This window comes from Leucopleurus acutus, assembly GCF_964270905.1.
Source record: "Leucopleurus acutus genome assembly, chromosome: 15".
Taxonomy (NCBI): Eukaryota; Metazoa; Chordata; class Mammalia; order Artiodactyla; family Delphinidae; genus Leucopleurus; species Leucopleurus acutus.
Genome location: NC_139157.1, coordinates 42763205 through 42779871, shown reverse-complemented (window position 1 = coordinate 42779871; position 16667 = coordinate 42763205). Strand labels below are relative to the sequence as shown.

At 40.0% G+C, this 16667-nt stretch overlaps 1 protein-coding gene across 1 annotated transcript in view; it reads right to left on the bottom strand.

Annotated features, from left to right (window-relative positions):
* GOPC (golgi associated PDZ and coiled-coil motif containing) overlaps positions 1-12053 on the bottom strand; it is a 41109-nt gene extending 29056 nt beyond the window's left edge. The window contains exon 1 of the mRNA XM_082855836.1: positions 11568-12053. Coding sequence (XP_082711962.1) covers positions 11568-11855 — 288 coding nt within the window. The 5' untranslated portion in view covers positions 11856-12053. The remainder of the gene's footprint in view (positions 1-11567) is intronic.
* Positions 12054-16667: the final 4614 nt, after the last annotated feature.

Sequence of the window (16667 nt, the reverse complement as noted above, 5' to 3'; positions counted from 1 at the left end):
TATCTAAAATTTATCATCTACACCCACCTACTTACCAAAAGGCTTTAAAGCTCGTAAGAGCAATAAAACAAATGTAAAAAATAAAAATCATAAAGAGATGGCAAGATATGACTGTAAAAAAAAAGACATCTTATTACTGTTGAGTATTAAATACTGAGTCTCCTATTAATAGGAGAACCTTTACAGATTATAGAATTCTCCTTGCCTCATTTAAAGAAGCAACGCCATTTTATCTGGTGAGACTGTCTTTTTTTTCTTCGATCGAAACTTTTAAAAGAATCTATTACAGAGATTCTTATATAAAAGATCCTAAGCTATTTATTTTTATACCTGACAGACAGGAGAACCATTCTTCAAGGTGATAATGTAACTAATGAAAGCATTTTGATCCATTCTCTTTCTTTTCTTCTACTTCTTCAAAATAGCTGAACAAAGTCTTAGAGCTCATTTAATTTAACCAACTCTTTTATAAAGAATCTTCCTCAGGCTTCCCTGGTGGCAGTGGTTGAGGGTCCGCCTGCCGATGCAGGGGACACGGGTTCGTGCTCTGGTCCGGGAAGATCCCACATGCCGCGGAGCGGCTGGGCCCGTGAGCCATGGCCGCTGAGCCTGCGCGTCCGGAGCCTGTGCTCCGCAACTGGAGAGGCCACAACAGTGAGAGGCCCGCGTACGTCAAAAAAAAAAAAAAGAATCTTCCTCTATTTTATCTTTTCTTCCTGTGCCCAGGATGGTTAGTGCTGCCCTACTATCGAAGATCACAAAAAGCCAATGAGCCTGTTCTAAAGCAAAGACTGTGACCAAACAGAAAATATATTCAAAGGTCAAAGATAAAAATCTCTGTCATCCCTCAAGATAAGAAATAATGTTCTTTTTTATTACATGTCAGCTCTTGAAACAGTCTGTTCATTTGGCTTATGAAAGTTCTGTGAGAAAACTCCACCTATTTGCTCCAACTTCCAATCCGAGCATAAAGACCGCAAACTTCATCTGTCATTATTTCTCCCCGAAGTGTTCTACAGTTCAAGACAAGCAAACATATTTTTAGTTTTAGTCTCCCACAACATCACACATTCATTCAACATGTATTTATTAAGCACCAATATATGCCAAGCAGTGGGCTGGTTTCTAGGGATACACTGGTAGACAAAACAAATGTGGATGCTGCCCTGCAGAGCTTCAGTGGCCTTGTGCAGGAGGCAGCTCATAAAGAAAATGAATGGCATATATAATAATAGTATTAACCATGTGTCAGGCACTGTTTTGAACATATTCATGTTTTAATTGTCCTAATCCTCAAAGATACTTTTTGTATTGAGAGGGAAAGTGAAGCACAGAGGTTAGGTAACTTGCCCGAGGTCATAGCAAAGCCAGTAGTAATATACATAACTACAAACCATAATAAGCTATAGGAAAGAAGCAAAGAGAATCAGAATTAGTGGGGTGGGAGTGTATGGCTATCCTTCTGGGAAGTGTTTCGGTTTATCAGAGCAGCAGTTCTCACAGGTCTATGGGACCATTTCAGGGCATCCACAAGGTCAAAACTATTTTCATAATAAAAAAATATTAATTGCCTTTTTTATTGTGTTGACATTGTACTGAAGGTACAAAAGCAATTATGAATAGAATGCTTACAACACAAGTCAATGCAGTGGCACCAAACTACCAGTAGTCACTGTACTCTTCACTCTCATGCACTCGCAGTCAAAACAAAGACAAAAAACAAGGACTTCCCTGGTGGCACTGTGGTTAAGAATCTGCCTGCCAATGCAGGGGTCATGTGTTTGAGCCCTGGTCCGGGAAGATCCCACATGCCGTGGAGCAACTAAGCCCTTGCACCACAGCTACTGAGCCTGCACTCTAGAGCCCATGCGCCACAACTACTGAGCCCACGTGCTGCAACGACTGAAGCACGCACCTAGGGCCTGTGCTCCACAGGAAAGAGAAACCACCTCAATAAGAAGCCCGCCCACCGCAACGAAGAGTAGCCCCCGCTCACCGCAACTAGAGAAAGCCCAAGCGCAGCAATGAAGACCCAACACAGCCAAAAATAAATAAATAAATAAATTTATAAAAAACAAAAACAAAACCCAAAAATTCACTTAAGAATGTCCTTGATAAAGCAGTAAAATTATTAATTTCTAAAAATCTCAACCTTGAGTAAGTGTTTTTAATATTCTGTGTGATGAAATGGGAAGCATACATAAAGCATACCTGCTGCATATCAAACTATGTTGTCTCAAGGAAAAGCACTTATGCAACTGCTTGAGATGCAAAACTGAACATTTTTTTCTTGGAACACCATATTTATTTGAAAGAAGAACAAACTGTGGTTATTAAGATTAATATAGGGCTTCCCTGGTGGCACAGTGGTTGAGAGTCCGCCTGCCGATGCAGCGGACATGGGTTCGTGCCCCGGTCCGGGAAGATCCCACGTGCCGCGGAGCGGCTGGGCCCGTGAGCCATGGCCGCTGAGCCTGCGCGTCCGGAGCCTGTGCTCCACAACGGGAGAGGCCACAACAGTGAGAGGCCCGCGTACCGCAAAAAAAAAAAAAAAAAAAGATTAATATATTTGGCAGACATGTTCTTGAGAATAAAGTGAATCTGTTATTTCAAGGAAAACAACTGACAGCATTTGTTGGCAATGATAAGAACTTATACTTTCAAAGTGAAAATTGGAATCCATCACCATAAGCTTGACAGCTTCTTAATACTTACAGATTTTTCTCATGAGACTGCAGATATTAACAAATGTGATTTTTTGATATTGTATAATGAGATGTGTCCACATTTGGAAGATCTGGATAACTCAGCAAACCAATATTTTGAAAATGACCAATGCACAATGTTAAAAGCATGCCTTGGTAAAAGATCCATTCAAAGGCTACAAAGATAGACCAATGTATTTTAATGTAACGGTGTATGAAAAGTTTATTGATAGGGTTTCAGACTCCACATTGTAACTAACCTTTAAGAAACTACCTTTTACTATCAAAGAAGAATATCCACAATTATCTGAAATGGCTACTAAAATACTCCTCCCTGATCGAGCTACTTCTCTGTGAGGTCAAATTTTCTTCCTATAACCAAAACCACAAACCATAACTGTTTGAAAGCAGATGTGAGAGTCCAGCTATCTTCTATTAAACCAGATATATATTTTTTAATTTTAATATAAAATAATACTACTCATAATTTTTTGGAAAATGTAGTTATTTTTTCATTAATAATGATATTAACATGTAATGGGTTTATTGGGTTTATTTATGGGTTTATTGTTGCTATTTTTTTTTTTTTTTTTTGCAGTATGCGGGCCTCTCACTGTTGTGGCCTCTCCCATTGCAGAGCACAGGCTCCGGACACGCAGGCTCAGCGGCCATGGCTCACGGGCCCAGCCGCTCCGCGGCACGTGGGATCTTCCTGGACTGGGGCACGAACCCGTGTCCCCTGCATCGGGAGGCGGATCCTCAACCACTGCGCCACCAGGGAAGCCCTACTGTTGCTATTTTTAACTGATGTAATATTTACAGTTTTCTCAGTTGTAATTTCTAACACAGTAAATACTAGTTGATATAACCCATATTAAGAAAAAAAAAAAAAAGCTCTTTGGGGACCTTATAATTTGTAGAATGTAAAGGGGTCCTAAGACCAAAAAGTTTAAGAATTATTGTCTTAGAGTTTCTGAAAGGAGACCCATGTGGCCTGGGCCATACAGAATAAGAGGAAAGAATGATAAGATACGTCATTGGAGGGCTATCCAGAGGTCCGATCACACAGAGCTTATCAGTGATAAGGAGCCTGAATTTATTCAAAGTACAATTGAGAAATTTAAACAGAATGACATGATCAAATTTATGTTTTAAAAATGCAGCTGGACTTCCCTGCTGGCGCAGTGGTTAAGAATCCTCCTGCCAATGCAGGGGACACAGGTTCGAGCCCTGGTCCGGGAAGATCCCACATGCTGCAGAGCAACTAAGCCCGTGTGCCACAACTACTGAGCCTGCGCTCTACAGCCTGTGAGCCACAACTACTGAGCCCACGTGCTGCAACTACTGAAGCCGTGCTCTGCAACGAGAAGCCACAGCAATGAGAAGCCCGCGCGCCGCAACAAAGTGTACCCCCACTCACAGCAACTAGAGAAAAGCCCATGTACAGCAAGACCCAACACAGCCAAAAAGAAAAGGCAGCTGTGTGTAACATGGGAGACAATGTCACTGAACTAGAGTTGGGGGATTTGAAATGGAGACAAGTAGATAAGTCTATGATGTATTTTTAAAAGTTAAAGTACTTTAAACCTCAAAATGAAGTTCCAAACAAGATAAAATGTTTTCTGTTTTCATTTTAAAGAATTCAGTTGCTCTATAATTAAACTCGAGGTGGGATGAGGAGAATCAACCTACCAAATATACTAGAAATGTCAAAAGTACACTAAATCCATACTCAATACTCTAATGTAATGATGTTATTTTTAGTCAGTTTCAAATTTTTCTTAAAATGGAATACCATGAAATATTAACAAATCATATCTTTGTGATTGATTCAGTCTTTCACTAATATGGTGGGCCCTATGTTAGACACAATGGATAGTAGAGTCAACAAGACAGACACCATCCCAGCTCTCATGAAACTTGTATTACAGAATGATTATTGATAAACTTTGAAGACTCATGGCAGAATGAGGCAACTAAAGTTGTTTCAAATAATTTATTCATTCAAATAAACATTTATTGAATATACACAGTGTGCCAGGATCTGGAGACAAAATGATGAATAAGACATGGATTCTGCCCTTGAGGATTTTACTGTCTAGTAGAAACAGATAAAAAATACATTTCCAATTATGATGTAAAGTGTTGTAAACACTAGTGTACAGGCATGTGTGATGTACCAATTCAAAAAGAAACAAAGGGAGTCAGAAAGGAGAAGTTTACCTGAATGCTGAACGGAGAAAAGCTAATACATGGAGTAGGGAAAGGGAAAGGTCTGAGATGTGAAAACCCCTAGCAAGTGAGATAAGAATGTAAGTGGGTCAAAAAGGTTGGTGTTTAATGTGTGAGCTCCAAATTTCCAAAAATTGGCCCCTTTTTAAAAGGGACCAAACACCAATTCTGTAATCCACATATAAATCAACTTGATATCATGGAGAAAAAAACTACCAACCAATTCTTAGAAACCAAAATGGGTTCACAAACGGATAATGCTACCACCAAGTCAGCTTTCACAAGCATTTGATAGTTCAGATTATTTCAGCTATGACAAAGTCTTGGCCTTCAAAGAGCTTACCTTCTAGAGGTAGAGAAATGTGGCAACCACAAGTTATAGTACAATGTATAATGACAAATCTTGTAACAGCCCAAGCAAGTTCAAGGTGTTAAGACAGCCTCTGCCTATAGAGAGCAGAGAGGAGTTGGGTGAGGAAAGCCTTCACAGAGATGGTGATGTAAGTGGTGTGTTGAAAGATGAGTGGGTGTTTGACACTGTAGACAAAGGGGACAGAGAAGGTATTATACACAAAAGCCTGTGCCAAAGTAGAGACGCCATGAAAGAGCAGGCCTATTTAGAGAAATGCAAATAAACCAGTTTTATCTGAGGCAAAAGCAGCTAAGAGGGGGTGACAAGAGATGAGGACAGACAGACTGGACACTGATCAACATGCTGCAGAGTTTGAATCTTAGCCAGTAAGTAATAGGGAGGTATACAAAGAAGAGTGACGTAGTCAGACTTGCCTTTTGATATGAACCATTAATATGAATCACTTTAGAATGATTTTGGCAATGAGAGATGATGTGGAGGGGGTAAGAAGCAATTAGGAAACTATGTTAGGAATATGCAAAAATGGGATACGGACCTTAACCATGCACAACCTCCTAAACTCAACCCATTATCTTTCCTGCCAGACCCACTCCTTCTCCTGGATTCCTTACTTAAGTGAATGGTATAAGTCTCCTAGGGTTGTCATAACAAATTACCACAAAATTGGTGGCTTAAAAGAACAAAAATTTACTCTCTCACAGTTCAGGATGCAGGAGCCCCAAATCAAGGCACTGGCAGGATTGGTGCCTTCTGGAGACCCTGAAAGAGAACTGTCCCATGCCTGTCTCCTAATACTGTGGTTGCCAGCAATCCTTGGCATTTCTTGGCTTGTAGACAAGTCACTCCAATCTCTTATTCCATCCTCACATAGCCTTCTTCTCTGTGTCCCTGTGGAGGGATAGTCTCACTGGATTTAGGAGGATAGTCTCGGAGGATAGTCTCACTGGATTTAGGACCCACTGTAATCTGCTATGACCTCATCTCCATCCTTATATTAATTACATTTGTAAAGACCCTATTTCCAAATAAGGTCACATTCTGAGGTTCTGTGTAGACACGAGTTTGGGCGGGGGAGCACTATTCAAGCCACTGTAGGTATCAACCAATATATTTCCCAAACAGAAATGTGGCATCATCCTTAACCATTCCTCTTCCTTTGCATCTAGATAATTATCAAATACTATTTCTACTCCTTTAAAGATTATCTCCTTTTCTTCATCCCCAATACCATTTTCATTTCAATAACACTCTTGTCTATATAGCAAACTCCTTGCTACAGCACTGGTTGAACTCAATTATTACTCTCATTACTGTGCCTGTATTGCCAGAGAAAGTCATACGACAGGGCAGACTGGTTTTACCATGAATTTATGATAACTCCAAATTAGTCCCCAGCATTGTCTGGCAGTCCTTCTATTTCTCTGGCCAACTTGCTCTCCCACTCTTCCATTACCATTTCAAATCTTTTTCACTCTCCTCGAGCTCTTACTTTCACCCACTTTCAGCAGTTGTCCCAGGCTCCTATTCTACAGAGAATAAAGAAGCCGTCACACAAAACACTCCCGCTTCTGTGCTTATCATCTCTCCTTTCCCTTTAAGTATAATAGCTGTCCTTTCAATATAAAGCCATTCTCTCTACATGTATTTTGGATTTAATCTTCACTCAGAAATCTTACTAATTATCCTCTCCTTCTCTAGAATATTCAGATTTTCCCTCAACTAGATGCTTCTCATTGGCTTGTAAACATGTTTAAGTTTATTTTTCCATTAAAAAAAAAAGAAAACAATACCTCCCTTGAACTCCCCCTCCCCCTCCCAGCTATCCAGCCACACTCAACTATTTCTGCTTGCTTTTTTTCTCTCCACCTCCTCCTTCCCCAGCCAGACATAAATGTGTTTTTGGAGAGCTTGGTTTCTCTAGTTCTGTAGTCTTGGGCCCCTTACTTAATCCCTATAAAATGGGAATAACAATACTAAACCTACCCCACAGGACTATTTTGAGAATTGGCTGAATCGATATATATAAAAGACCTAGCACAGAGCCTGGCCCATAGTAATTGATCAACAGTTAGCAATATAGTATTGCTAGCAATACATAATATCCAACCATTTATCCAGACAAGTGACACCTTGGAGTCATCCTGCATTCCCTCATCCCTCTGTTCCAACCCATCCCTAGATTTTATTTTTACTTCTCAAATCTCTCTTGTTCTGAACTTTCCTCCACCTCTGCTATCCTACTCACATCATCTCACATGGATCAGAATTAAGAGCCCCCTAAATGGTTTTCTGCATTTATTCTTGTTATTTCCCCAAATTCTCTCCTTATCATAGCCAGAGTAAACTATTCTAATCTCCTATCTGAGGTTACCACCTAATTTAAAACATTTCCCATTGTTATGATAAAGCCCTCAAATCTACTACATGGTCTAGATAATCATGTAGATATTGTCCCTACCTACCTGTTCAAACTTATTTTGCATATCACTTCTTTTGCCCTATGCTCTTATAACACATACCAACTCTCAGTTCTTCAAATGCATTAGCACTCGCCCATCACAGGTGCCTTCTACATCCTGTTCCCTCTACCAGAATGTTGAACGATACTCCTATTTCTCTTGGCCTAATTAATTCCTACTCATCCTTTATGTCTCAACTCAACAGTCACTTCCTCAAAGAAGCCTTTCTTGATGCCCCAGAATAGGTTCTCATTACTCTATGTACCTCAAAGTTGGAATTTCACATTTATATAATTATTTCAACAAATTCCAATAAAATCCAAGTTCCATAACAGTGATGATTATGTCTGTTTTTGCTTTCCATTGTATCCCAAGTGTCCAACACATAATTAGCACTCAATAAATATATATTGGAGCAATATTAAACTTCAAGTTCAATGCTGCAAAACAGCCTCATCGCTTGTTTAAAAACAGAATAGCTTTCCTATACTAGTCTAGAATGCTACCCAGTTCATCCAAGTATGGAACATGGCACTAGAAACTAAATATGAATAGCCTTGGTATAAGTAAGTAAGTAGAAGGGCAAAGGGAAATCAATGTAGTAATTATTGAAAAAGAGCAAGGATGGGGAATTCCCCGGCGGTTCAGTGGTCAGGATTAGGAAGGAGCTCTTACTGCCAGGGGCCCAGGTTTGATGGATCCCTAGTTGGGGAACTAATATCCCACAAACCGAGTGGCCAAGAAAAAAAAAAAAAAGAAGAGCAAGGATGAACAGGTGAGAATGGGGGCAGATTATTGGGGGGGGGAATACTATTTTTGAAACCCACCATTTTATGGCACTGAAACTGTTCAATGAGTGGTTAACAGCCAATGTTAAACAAATTGCAATAAAACTGATACACTAAAAAAAAAAAAATCAGAATAGCTTTAAAGCAGTAAAAGGGTAGTATGTCATTAGTTCATTTTCAATGTGGCTCTAGATGGCTGTGAACAGTAAATCACTTTAAAAAAAGATACTTATTCAGCAATTGCTGAGGGAAAGGAGGACATGACAGAAGATATATTGTTTTGCTGTTATTTTAAAGAAGGGGTGAACAGGCAGAAAACCGTACTTCAAGGCAGAGAGGTGAGTTTTTCTAAAGCACTGGTTCTCATCTTTTGTTCTACTCCAACACACCTACTACTGCTACTATTACTATTACTACTACTACTATCCCAATCAGTACCTGTGACTCCAGCACAGCTGTCACCAAGTGGCTCACCATAGCAGGGATTCTCAAGCAGGTGGGAAGTATAAAAGAGATGTGAGTAATTTGAAATGCACTACCTCAAAATATTCTGAATTCTCTGCCCTCCCCTTCCCCTTATAGATATCCCTCTCCCCAAATATAATTTATGGAAAAAAGCAGTCACATAGATGTCACTTATATTTAATTTTTTAATGTAACCTCTGACTTTTTTTGTAGCAAAATTGTTTTCCTAACTACTATATTAATATTAAATTAACTACCTGAAGACAATGAGCAGAAGAAGGGCAATCTGGAAGGATACTCAAGACGAATTTAAATATATCATAAGTTACTCATACTGGAGGTACCCCTCTTGATTATAAAAATATTTTATTATGGCAATATGGTTTAAGGTATTAATCTCTAAAACCACCGAACTTTGGTGCACATCTGCTATATCAAACTGTAAGTGACCTCAAATATTATGTCTTAATGCCCATATCCTTAAAACAATAGAACTAATTCAATTCACTTACTAAGAAATAAAACAGGGCAAGAAAGTATGGAAATCTTTTCTAAAATTTCAAGATCTCAAAAGATTGCTAACAGTACACAGGGCAACCTCTGAAATTCTGCAGATGATACAATGGCAGATCTACTTTGAAAAGCACTACTGACAATGAACCTCTCTCCTCAGCAATACACAACAGATTCCATGAAAACTGTAGAAACTGCTAAATATAGAAAGAATAACCCCACAGACAGAGAAGTCAACTGTAACTGAAAAAACACACCAACAATCCCCATTTCCTAAGATCTTTAAATCAAAGGCTTCAAGCATGTTGAAAAAACACGCTCACATCGTGATAGGCTAGCATTTCTTATTTTGAGAAATAATGCCACCTTCTAAGCCAGGACATGGAATCAGAATATGTAATTATAATTTCTAAAAAAGAACATGCATAATTTATTACAGCTCTGAGTACTCATTTAAAATATTTAAAGATGAAAAAAACTGAGCATCACCTCCTGCTTATAGATTATAATTTTCTCCAAAATCAGGTTTTATATCTGACATCCAAATAGCACTTTAAAGTTTCCTTAAGTCATTTAAAAAATGAATTAGATCTTGTTTCACTTTTTAAAATCTGTTTATCTCAGTAAATACTCTCAGTTGTAGAGTAGCAAAAGCTACTCTTGGCTCTGTTATTTAAAGCTGAAGTACTATTTCTAAAGACCAACAAATGCAATTTCACTACATGAATCAATAACCATCTTCTAGAAACTACCACTAAAGCAAGAATTCAAGAGACATTTTCATATACCTAGATTAAGAAGTGATTAGCCTCATATCAACACTTCCAACCTTTTCAGAAAGGATGAAAGAAATTAACAGTCCTTTCAGTAAACAAGAGTCACAAAATCTCCCATATGCAATTCTATGCTAATCAAAGCTAAATTATACCACCTTTTCCACGACTGACAGGAAAGAGAAAGAATGCTAACCACTAAGCAAGGAGAGGATGCATTTCTGATATTCATATTAATTTGGATCCAATGGGCATTCTCAATCACCACAACTGTTAGTAACGATGATTTCTCACAAAATCTAATGTTCAAAGAGCTGTGCACATCATTTATTATCCTATTTTTACCTACTTTAAAATGAAAGACCCATTCTCTTATTTAAATTATCTAGTTAGAAAATGATCTTTATGTAATAATGGTAATCTATTATGCTTTCTAAATATTTTAAAATTTAATTTTCTGCAAAAATGGTACGTTTGGGGGGTTTTTTTGGAAGCACCACCACTGCACTCACACCCACAACCAAGATTAGAGACTAAAGCAAATGATCATCCTTCACACACTCTCAAAAATAAACCCAGACTTTGGGAAAGATAGTAAAGTACAGACAAAACCTCAATGTTAGAAGTCAGCTGAATAATTGTAGGGCGCTCTGGAGGGATGTGCCTGTAACTTAAGGACCAACTAACTGTAAACTGAAATAGACATTGATACCGTCTTGCTTATCCCACTAACTTTTCTTAAGAGCTTTGATCAAATTCCCCTAAATAGTTCGTGCAGTCAAGGAACAGTACGTCTGTGTGCAACAACAGAAATTGACCTGAAATAATTAAAAATAATCAGGACTGTGTCTGTCTGGTGATATACAAACCTAGTTTATCAATGTTAAAGTAGATCTAAAAACTCAAATGTTAAAAGGTGAGCTAAAGTATTCTTATAACAGAATCTCTGAGCTTCAGTTAAGTCTGGGATCTGTTAACGTAACAGGCACAAGTAAGCTGGAGTAATTAGTTCCTGCTTCCTCTTCATAGAGATACAAGGAAGGTGGACGACAGGATCCCGGGAGACCCACACGTCAGTCCACACACCTTTTTCTGCTCTAACCTCACCTCACTCCTTTCCTGCGCGCGCGCGCACTCCCCCGTCACGTAGGAAGCCCAGGTGCCCCGGCTGGCAGTTTTCTAGGGTCGTTTCACGGGTGCGTTAAATGAGGTCTGATGACTGGAGTTGAATGCCACCCCCTCCAGCGCCCACAGCTCACCTCTAGCTTGTGGTTGATTTGGGACACAGTCTGGGCTTTGTGGCAAAGCTGCGCAAAGCAGGAGCTCAGGCTGGTCATCTTCTGTCTCCCCTCATAAGTGATGTCCGCCTGGTCCGGATCGATCTCGCCCAGGAGCAGATCCACATCCACGAAGGCCTTGTCGAACTCCTTCTCCAGCACCTCCAGCCACCGGAACATGGATACCCCGCCGGGGGAGACCCCCACGGCGCATGAGGCTCCTCCTGGGCCCCCGCCGGCTCCTGCCGGGCATGGGCCGCCCGCCGACATGGCGCCGTCTATGGCCTCCCCCGACTGCTGCTGACCTCGCAGTCCACCCGCGAGAGGAACTGATGGGACTGCGGGAACCCCCGCGTACGCACGCTCCGTCGGTCCCCTCTCTTAACCCTCGCGCGGCTAACGCCAGCTATGCAGCCCCGGAGGGGCAGGAGCGGCGAAGCTCTGGCGGCAGCGGTGGCGGCGGCTCACGGAAGACGCGGGCCGTCCCACCTCTCGGCCCGCCCTCGCCGCGCATGCGTATCGAAGGCCTCGGCGGACGCAGCCAGGAGGGATGAAATGGGCGGGGCTGGGGTGCGACCTTGGCCTATGAAAAGCCTCTGCTTGGGACCGCCTGTCAGCGGCCATATTGACAGCTGGCAAACTCCTGCTTGAATCCCCGAGAAACCGAAGCGCGTGGGCTTCCAAGTTGGAAAGGCCCGAGGAAGAGAAGGTTGTCCACGTCGCAGAGAGGAACAGCTTCCACCCGTTTGACTTTAGAGTGGGCGGGAGCCGTTTTAGAGTCGTCCGGGAAAGTTTCCGCGGTGACGTCCCGGAGCAGAGAAGGAAGAGTGAGGAAGGGACGTTTGAGCCTGCGCAGTGGCCACATTTTACTTTTTCCAGTCCAGTTCGTTTAGGGTGAGGTGCGTGGGGTGTGTGGACACACTCGTTCTTCTTGGTAAACCAGGCCTTAAATTCCGGGTGGAATCTGTCTAGAACTGCAAGTTGAAGGGCAGCGGCTCACCAAGTTTTGCTGAATTAATACGAGGCTTTTTCTCTTGTGATTAAAAGTCAGGCAGCCTTGGGTTCAAGTTTTAAACTCTGTCACCTATTAGCTGTGCCATCTTAGTTGTATTCTTTAATGTCGAAGCCTCAGTTTCCAAAATTTACTTCACTCAGTAGTAAGGTAAAATGCTTAGCTCCAGTGCTTGGCACTTGGTATGCCTTATTATTCACACCACAGGTCATACGTTTCCAAAGCAACTACCTAAAAAGGTGTACTTATTTTAAAAACTGGCGTAGTGTTCCTACACGTGACAGATTAAAAAAAATTATGAGGATTCATATATTCATAATTATATTGAATGCAGAACCCTGTTGAGGCATCAGGGGCACAAAAATGAATGAGGCATGACCGTCACGTTAGCAGAACTCATAGGCTACTGAGTCTAACCCTTATAGCTGCAACTTTAATTTGAATACTCACTCTCAACCCCCTTCCACTTCAAGAGTAGCCCAGTCTTGAAAACAGAAGGAGAAACCAGTCTGATAGAGTAGTAACTGCCCCTCCTAGGAGACTTGCCTAAGGGAATATTTTACTGGCAGAAGACAGGCTCTTCCAGTTAATCTCCACCAAAGCCTGCACTGCGGGCCCCTCACTAATGCTATGCCAATGAGGAATAAGAAATCATAGCTTTAGTTTGCTCTCTGAGTCAGGGCAGACTGTTTAGCATAAAGTCCTTTGGCTTCAACAAGCTTAGCTAAGCAAAACTACTCAGAGATCCTTGCCTTGAGCTTAAGTAGGCACATTCACACAGGTTTTACCCAGAAATAATACAAAACTAAGATTTGCATCTTTCCCCTGCTCCCTTCCAAATTAACTTTTTTTTTATCCGCCGTATTTGCAAGAACATCATTACTACAGCTACCAAGTTCCCACCACTTCCTCTATTCATAATATAGTTAGCAATCCCATTTTCAGGAATTTAAAGTCCGAAAATAATTTAAAGTTGAGGTTGAGGGGCCCACATACATATGGAATCACAATAATAGCTTTCAGTTATTGAATACATACTATGTGCTAAACATTGTGCTATCTGCTTTACTTCTTTGACTCTCACAAAATCCTGTCAGTTAGCTGTGGTCAGTTTTTTATATAGATGAGTCACAGAGAATTTAAGTATCTTGATAAGCTTGGTATACAACTAAAGATGCACTGAGGTGAGATTTCAATCTAGGTGTCTTTTTCTCCCAAGTCTTAGCTGTTAATCACGGGGTATAGAAGGATGAGGAAATCCATTTCTTCATGTTTAAGTTACCAGTGTAATAAATTGGCAAATCAGTCTAAAAGTTATTTTCAAAAAAATAATTTTTCCCAATTATAAGCCATATACAAATCTATTAATATATAAGAACTGTTATCCAAAAAATTAACTGTAATACTCATTTTCTATTAGCACTTTCTTTTGTTTATATGAACTACATTTGAAAACAAATTTCATTTCTTTAAAAAAATATATCATTCAACTTCCTACTATATTGTGTGGGTACAACTGAAATGCTCCGGACGCTCAGGTTCAGGGGCCATGGCTCACGAGCCCAGCCGCTCCGCGGCACGTGGGATCTTCCCGGATCGGGGCACGAACCCGTGTCCCCTGCATCGGCAGGCGGACTCTCAACCACTGCGCCACCAGGGAAGCCCTGAAATGAATTTTAAGTGTTTATATGTATCCACTGCTCTGATCCTTGGTGAATACCCCCATTTTCGGGATTGAAGAGCCTGACTCCACTTCTGTGAACAAATTTTACAACTCCCAAGTCACACCCTCTATCTCGGAACACTTTCATCTCATATTGTCCCTTCTCATTACCATGCGATGTAACAACTTCCGCATCCCTGTGTGCTTGCTGCTTGGTGCTATGTGACTATTTCAAATGCTCATGAGGAACCCTCTAGGTACACATTATCTTTTGCCCACCTTGACTGAGGTTCTGCATTTTTGCAAGTCACAGCCTAACAGTGAAGTGAAAGGCAGGGTTTGATGTTCTAGTGCTGCCATCTGTTGTCAGTGTGCTTTATCTACACTTGTTGCCTTGTTTTGGTCTACTTTGGAATTTGGAATAGTATGTAATCTCAATACTTGTGGGACTTATTTTCCTAGGGATAATAAAATCTTGATACTTCTGTTTGCAATTGCACTGGCAGAAACCTCCAAAAACTGTTTCATGAATCATGTTTGTGTGATTAAAAATTTCTTGTATAACTTAAATGTGACAGTCTTGTTTTAAGAATTTAAGAGTTTTACCATAAGGTATTACTAAGAATACAGTGGGGGACTGAGGAAACTGGGAAAAAAAGGAAGATGCTAAAGATTTCTTTGGTGGGTAGTGGTAATTAGCCGTGAGGTTAGTGTAGAGTTCAAACATTTATTAGCACATCGTTAATTGCAAAGGCACTGTAGTGAATGGGCATAGAAGTCTCCCTCTCCTTGGACTGGAGAGGGAGATTATCACTTACTGAATGCTACTGTGTGCCAGGCCCTGCACTAAGCTTCACATGTTTCATTTACTCTCTGGTAATCCCACAAGGAAAAGGAAAAGATATTAATAAGTATTATACCATTGGTCGCTAGAAACAATTGTATAATGAATAAAGAGGGCCAGGGAAGACCTGCTACCATTTTATTTGAGCAATGTGGGGAAAGTCTTGGAATATCATAGTCATATGTATTATTTATATTTATTCACATTTGCTAAAATCTGAAACTCTGTGATGCATATGCTGAAGAAGTTTGGGCATTCCAAGGTGATTTATTAGCTTAGTTCTCCTGATTATTTCTCTTGCATACACATATGGAACAACTGTTTGCCCTCTTGTTCTTAAAACTTGAGAATTTTGGTGCAGTGATGTAGGATTAGCTAAGAAACCTCTTCCAAGAGGCCTTCCTTTATTCTTATTTGGAACTATGGACTCCATCCCTGTTCAGTTTCCTGCAAATACCTGCTATAGTATTTATCATACATTTTTTGGAGCCCCTTGGACTGTGAGCTCCTTGGCAATAATAATGGTGTCTTGCTTATCTTTGAATCCCAGGTCCTAACACAAGATCTTGAATATAGTAGGAATGCTGAAAATATTTGTGTTGTCAGCTAAAAAATTAAGACATTACAACAGTCTACCTAGGAAATTCTAAAGAATTAGAATTTGCTGCTAGAGAGCATAGCTAAACATATTTTTTTATATTGGCTCAAGAGTTAGGAATATCTATAAAATGTATGTTAAATATCTATAAAATACATATTCCTTTAAAATCCAAGGAATATTTTTCCCAACCTAAAGAGAAAGGTTCATTTAACAGTGATGGTTGATTTGACTAATAAATCCAGTATAATTTAGGCATCAAAAATTATTTTACCTATTCCATAGTTAAAATTTATAAGATACTACATTTGGTATGGTGTACCCAAACGTAAAAACAAAACACAGCAAAAAACAATTTGAAAAAGTCCTATTACTTATTGTTAAAATTGTCATACTACCCAAAGCAATCTACAGATTTAACGCAATCCCTATCAAATTTCCCACGACATTTTTCACAGAACTAGAATAAATAATCCTAAAATTTATATGGAAGCATAAAAGACCCAGAATTGCCAAAGCAATCTTGAGGAAAAAGAACACAGCAGGAGGCATAACCCTCCCAGACTTCAGACAATACTACGAAACTACAATAATCAAAACAGCATGGTATTGGCACAAAAACAGACATATGGATAAATGGAATAGAACAAAAAGCCCAGAAATAAACCCACATGTCTATGGTCAATTAATTTTCAACAAAGGAGGCAAGAATATACAATGTGGAAAAGACAATCTCTTCAGCAAGTGGTGTTGGAAAGTTGGACAGCTGCATGTAAATCAATGAAGTTAGAACACACCCTCACACCATACACAAAAATAAACTCAAAATGGCTTAAAGACTTAAATATAAGACATGACCCCATAAAACTCCTGGAAGAGAACATAGGCAAAACATTCTCTGAAATAAATTTTGGCAATGTTTTCTTAGGTCAGTCTCCAAAGGCAATAAAAATAAAAGCAAAAGT